At 45.7% G+C, this 6174-nt stretch overlaps 1 protein-coding gene across 1 annotated transcript; it reads right to left on the bottom strand.

Annotated features, from left to right (window-relative positions):
• Positions 1-959: 959 nt before the first annotated feature.
• LOC123398086 (aspartyl protease family protein At5g10770-like) lies at positions 960-5233 on the bottom strand. The gene is made up of 2 exons (XM_045092594.1): positions 4917-5233; positions 960-2446 (listed from the first exon to the last, which is right to left on the bottom strand). Exons 1-2 carry the CDS (start codon positions 5113-5115, stop codon positions 1191-1193), a joined length of 1455 nt encoding a protein of 484 aa, XP_044948529.1. The 5' UTR covers positions 5116-5233; the 3' UTR covers positions 960-1190.
• Positions 5234-6174: the final 941 nt, after the last annotated feature.

Below are 6174 nucleotides of genomic sequence, written 5' to 3' on the forward strand. Positions count from 1 at the left end.
ATTAAATAGGATTTTCCTCGTAACACCACCCAGCCCTCACACCACAGTGACAAAAAGACCACATGATGGAGCCAGCCTACACATGCACACGAATCGTGACATTCCTACATTGTATGGTAGAACATTGACCGAGACTTTTGAGTCGACCGAGATTTAGCGGCACTGATAAACATAAAGTTCTTCTAATCATCCTCAGAAGACCTCGAAATAAATAAGGACATGTATAATGACGCTATTTTAGAAGTGTTACATAGGATAAATGATGAGGTAGAGAAAAAAGAACTCGAAAAAAAACTTTACCTTCTCTTATTTAAAAGAAGACAAGAAGTGATCTCTTAGCACAATATGCCTCATCATGTTTTTAGAAATTGTCTCACCATGTTTTTAGGAATAACTAATTATATAAGATAAGGCTAAGAGATGACTCATTGTAAACTTTCTTTTTTATCATTTCTAAATTACATGCAAAATCTAAGATAAGATCATTTTATCAATCATTATAAATGCCCTAAAGCAAAATGCAAGCATCAATATTAAATCTGAAAATTAAGCTCTAATGAACGCAAGATCTTACTATTCTCTTACCCATCCAACTACATTTTGGTTCGTATGATGGCAGCCAGTAGAACACATAAATCATAGTGGTAGAAAAGGTAAATTTTGATTTTAGCTTTTACTCGTGTTATTTCTCGCAAAGTCTCGACATGTACACGAACCTTCACGTTCCTACATCATATGGTCATAACATTGATTGTGATTGAGATTTCGCAAAGTCTCGGTCGACTAAAATTTAGCAACACTGATAAACATAATGTTCTTGTAACCATCGTCAAAAAGGCCTGAAATAAATAAAACCAAATGAGCATAATGTTCTTCTAACCATCGTCAAAGGGGCTCGAAATAAATATAACAAAATACACTCATCAATGTCAAATTTGAAACTTAAACTCTAATGAACACATCATTATTGTCCTAACCATCCAACACATTGGTCCGTATAATGGCAGCCGTTAGAGCACATAAATCACAGTGGTAAGGCAAAGTTTGATTTTAGCTTTTACTCGTGCAGTTGCTCGCAAACAAATACAGAATTTCAGAAGAAAAACACATGGTGACCGATTAAGCTCGATCGACCAAGTAGAACGGCTGCAGCTGATGGCTGATGGCTAGCTACTACTCCTAGCTAGCCATCAGCTGCAGCCGTTCGCGCCGAACCCAATTTTCTGTCTAGCAACATCGTACACCACCGCGAGCGTCTTCTGCTGCGTATTCCCAATGATGCCGGCGTCCGCGCCGTCGCCGTTGGGCGCGAACGCCAGGCACGCCTGCGACACCTTCGCCACGTACAGCACCCCGCTGAAGTCGAGCCCCACGGCGGCGCCGCCGGCGAACACCAGCGCCACCGACGGTATGCGCACCGTCGTGTGCCCCGTGAAGTCGTAGCACGTGTCCAGGATGGACAGCGCGGGCGCCCTCTTGTACCCGTACCTGCCCATGGAGCGCGCGAACGCCGACCGGAGCGCGGCGTACACGCGCGGCGGCAGGCGGGTGATCACCGTCCCCGAGTCGATCACCGTGCCGGCGGCCGAGAATACGATGGGAGAGACCCTGACCGTCCGCCCGGCGACCTTGACGCCGACGAGGCGGACATAGTAGAAGGACGGACTGTCGTGGCGGGTCTCCATCGCAGTGAATCGTGCGTTCGCCGGCGCCGGCCCGCCGAGGGACAGGTACCCCGCGGCGCTCGGCGACGACGGGAGGCAGTAGGAGAACCCTGCTCCGTACTTGGACGCCGCTTGGGACGACAGAGACACCTTCTCGCGGCCGAGCCCCACGAGCCCGTCGGCCCTGCCGAACAGCCCGGTGTCCTGTTCGCCGCACCCGAAGACGAAGCCCGGGAGCACGTCGGACTGCGTCAGCGTAAGCGTGTCGCGCGCCAGGGCGCCGTCGGTCTGCGACTGGTCGCCGTACACGACCTCGTAGCGGCATTTCTTGTCCCTCGAGCAGCTCCGCGAGTCCAGCCCCTGGCACTCCGGCGAGGCACAGGGCACGGCGGAGTACGTCGAGGACCGGGCCGGGTCGAAGAGCGGGTCCTTCTGCTCGTAGCAGTCCGAGCACGGCGTGCACTGCACCCAGGACAGGTCGCTGCCGGTGTCGAACACCATCGTCATGTTCCTCGCCGGGGTGCCGAGGCCCACGGACACGACGTAGTTGCCGGTGCCGAGGGAGATGCCCCGCTGAGCCGGCAGGGTCACGCCCTTCGCGCCACGGGCTTGGTCCAACACCGGCGACGCCGCCGCGGCGATCTTGCGGTGTATGGAGTCGACCCTGGCCTGGTCGTCGTTCAGGAGCTCGGCGTGGGGCGGCGGGGCGCCGCGAGCCTGCAGCGGCGAGCACGGGCCCTGCCGGTGCACGACATTGAGGGCCGACGAGTTTGATGCCGATGCTGCAGGACAGCAGGAACGAAATTAGCTACTCTACTACTCAGTGATCTCATAACGTATAGCAACAAAAATACTTCACTTGTACCCCTCTGTAAAAACTTCTATAACATGTTTTAGATCATTCGAGGCCTTTTTTAAGCTGCAGGAGTTTTCGGATTAATTTAGCGACACGAGACAACACGGTTCACATGATTTCTATAATCATTTATTTTGTCACATAAAACATATGACATCAACGGAATCTTTTCATTTTTTAGAATTAAAAATGTTTTATTACTTATATAAAAAACCCAATTAGAAATTTATTTTCACCATTAAACCCGTCTTGACAAGATCTTTAAAATTAGATCTCATATTGATATGTTTCAACGATTTTTTTGGGGGGCTATAAATTGCCACACGTTTACACTAAAGTTGTTATAGTGTTTATAATAAAGTTGTCACGACATGTTTCATCTAGTTTTTTCTTGCATATCTAAAGTTATCCTTGTATTTCAACTACTTTTCACAGGAATTTTTATTATTTTGCCCTGGCAAATTTTAGTAAGTAACTATGACAAATTTAATTCATGAATCATGATAACTTTTGATAATTCATCATGGCAAATTGAATTTATAGATCATAGCAATTCTAATATTATGAACATTAAAAACATTTTTTGTATGAAACATGACAAATTTTAGTGCATGTAGTATGGTAAATTTAAGTAATTCATCATGGCAGTTTTAATTTATGATTCATGGCGAATTTGAGCCAGTGACCATGCATTTTTTAAATAACTAACGACATATTTCTTTTTTACTTATGAACCATGTTAAAATTATTTCATGGATCATGAATTTTTTAACTCATCATGGCAAGTTTAGTTGTTAATTTCCTTTTCTATAACATGTCAAAGTTTATTTTAAACATAGAAGAAAAAGTAGTAAAAATGTAATGGCAACTTCAGTGTAATCATAATGGTAATTTATGTGCAATACACATGCCAACTTTTAGCCAAAAAAACTCGTCAAAACATATCAATATGAGACCTAGTTTCGAAGATATCGTCGAGACGGATTTATTGGTGAAAACGGTTTTTCAGTCAGAGTTTTTATTTAACAGATAAAACATTTTAAAAACTAAAAACACAAAAGATTTATATTGACATCATCAGTTTCATCACTTATGCATGCATACGGTGACGTGACGCAACCTGTATTGATTGAACGTATGAGCTATTGTTAGCCCTACCACACGTGTGAACATTATCACAACCCTAATTTAGACAGGTGCATTGTTTAGAGATAAATTGACCATTCCGTTCACAAGGAACAAGCGACCAAGTTGGCATCGTTTGAGGCTTTGACTCATTGAGACTAATGCGTCCTTTTTGATTTTCTTGACTAGATGGCCTGTGTCAGCTCATGCGGTTACCTATAATTGTCGACTAGGTGTACAAGTGTACATCTAAATTTTGCAAGGAAACTTGAATAATAATAATAATAATAATAATAATAATAATAATAATAATAATAATAATAATAATAATAATGAGACAATATTGATGTTTTTATTAATTAGATAGGGACAACATAGATCTACCACCCTATAAAATGTTAAGCCCAAATTCTTTGCTCAACTTGATAAATAAATGAAACAACACAGAATTTGAATAGTACTTCCATTATAAACATTTTTTAGTGACATAAAATGTCTTTTAAAATTTTAGGGAGGTTGTATCAAATTGGAACCCACCACAGATTGGGTGGCTTTACCCTCAGCCCACTGGAGATAAACCCACATTTGAGTCCTACATGTGTCATCAAGGGGTGCTATTCTTTTTCACACAGGCAATGTTTAGATTGATTTCGGGACGTCCGTCATGAATTTACCAATTAACGCATTTTCTTAACCTTTTGGAATAAACCAAAAACAAGTTGATATCAAAATCCATTTATTTGAGTGTGTAGGATTTAAATGTTTCTTTTTCTCAACATTATTATTTTTGAACCAGTATGATATAGTATTTCCTTACATGTGGTGACATTATAATAATCTGTTTTCTCTACCCTAAATGTTAAACACATTGTTAATTAGACATGTTATGGCGAACCGAGTATACCTTGAATGGTTAAAGTCCTTGTAGTGGAAACAACCCATACAAAATTCATGTCCCGGTGCTCTCATTTTTCAGGTTTATTTCAAACTTGTTGCTCTTTTTGTACAGCGGGAGGAGATGCCCTAACAAGAACAAGGCGTTTGTGATGGATTCGTCAAACCGAAGATGTGATGCCGACTTAATATCTCGAATGTGCTTGTCAGGATAGGTGTGCATGTATATATTCATAGTGATAAGTGTATGTGCGTGTACAAAAATTTGGAAAATATAGCGGGACTATCTTCCGAAAGCGTGCACATGAAGCGTATATGTACGAAGGAAACCATGACACAACGGACGCACGTAGACATAGTAGTAGGTACGTACGTACCCTTGGACGCCGTGCAGGCCGCGGCCGGCAGCAGCGAGGCGACGCTGACGACGTGCCAGTCCTGATGGTCCGGGCGGCTCGTCCTCCTCTCCGCCGCATCAGGAGCCGACACGCAGGGGCCGACCAGGGCGGCGGCGATAAGAATAAGCCAGACCCTGAACGGAGCGCCTCGACGCAACGCGTCGGAAGCCATGCACATAAAGCTTCTTCTTCTTCTCGGCAACGGGCACGGGGCACAGCACAAGTGCACAGAGGCCGGCTTTCCCTAACCACTCTGTGTGTGATCTGAGCGAGCGACCGTGCACTCGACTCGATACGATCGGTTACCGCACGCCGCGTGCTTGCTTATATAGCGTTGGCTAAGCTAGCTAGATGTAGCCGTGCACCGGCCACCACCCGTACGTGCCGTGGCCGTGCGTGCGTGGAGAAAACCGGTGGGCGTCGAAGTCAGCAGGCACCACCCTGCCCGGCCTGCCCCAGACGTGGAGAAAGTTCGGTAGTGTGCCACCGCCAGCCGCAGCCAGAGCCAGAGCACGAGCCGGCCGGCACACCGTGCATGCCTCTACGTAGTCAAAGGCCAGACCAGAGCACGGCGAGCTGGGCGGGCCCCTGTCACCTCGGACGCGATCGCACGCACCGAGTAAACAAAAATATATGGTCGTCGTCGTCGAGATGTGCGGCTTTTCCCCTCGCACTCGTCGTCGTCCTTCCTTTCGCCCCGATTTGGGTTGCGATCTGCGGTGTTGGGCGTTGCTTTCGCCCACTACGGTTGAGACAGAGCCGACAGCAAGCAGTGGCGATGCACTGACTGACGGGAGGTGCATGTGTGATCATTCATGCGTTGCGTGGTGATGTTGAGATCGTTGCAAAGGAAAGGGACGGCGGTTTCTGAGTGTGCGGCGTCAGCTAGCCAGCAGTCAAACTAGATGTATATACGTGATATGTGCCATGTTTTTTGTTTGATCATACAGACCCGTACGCAGTGGCGGAGCTTGAGACAAAAACACGAGGGGCAATGAGCTTGAGGGGATACAAACATAATTATTTTAACTTATTTTAGTTAAAAATAAGCTTAATATAAAAATATATATAGCCTTGATTTCTTTTGAGCTGGCGGCATGGCCTGGGTTGACCCCCCACCAAGCTCCGCCACTGCACGTACGATCCCTCAATGCGAATGGCATGACCTGATGAGTGCACTGCAAAGAGCAAATGAATACATCGAGAGGCGGATCTAGCGTAATAATAGAGGCCATGC

Source organism: Hordeum vulgare, chromosome 5H, assembly GCF_904849725.1.
Source record: "Hordeum vulgare subsp. vulgare chromosome 5H, MorexV3_pseudomolecules_assembly, whole genome shotgun sequence".
NCBI lineage: Eukaryota > Viridiplantae > Streptophyta > Magnoliopsida > Poales > Poaceae > Hordeum > Hordeum vulgare.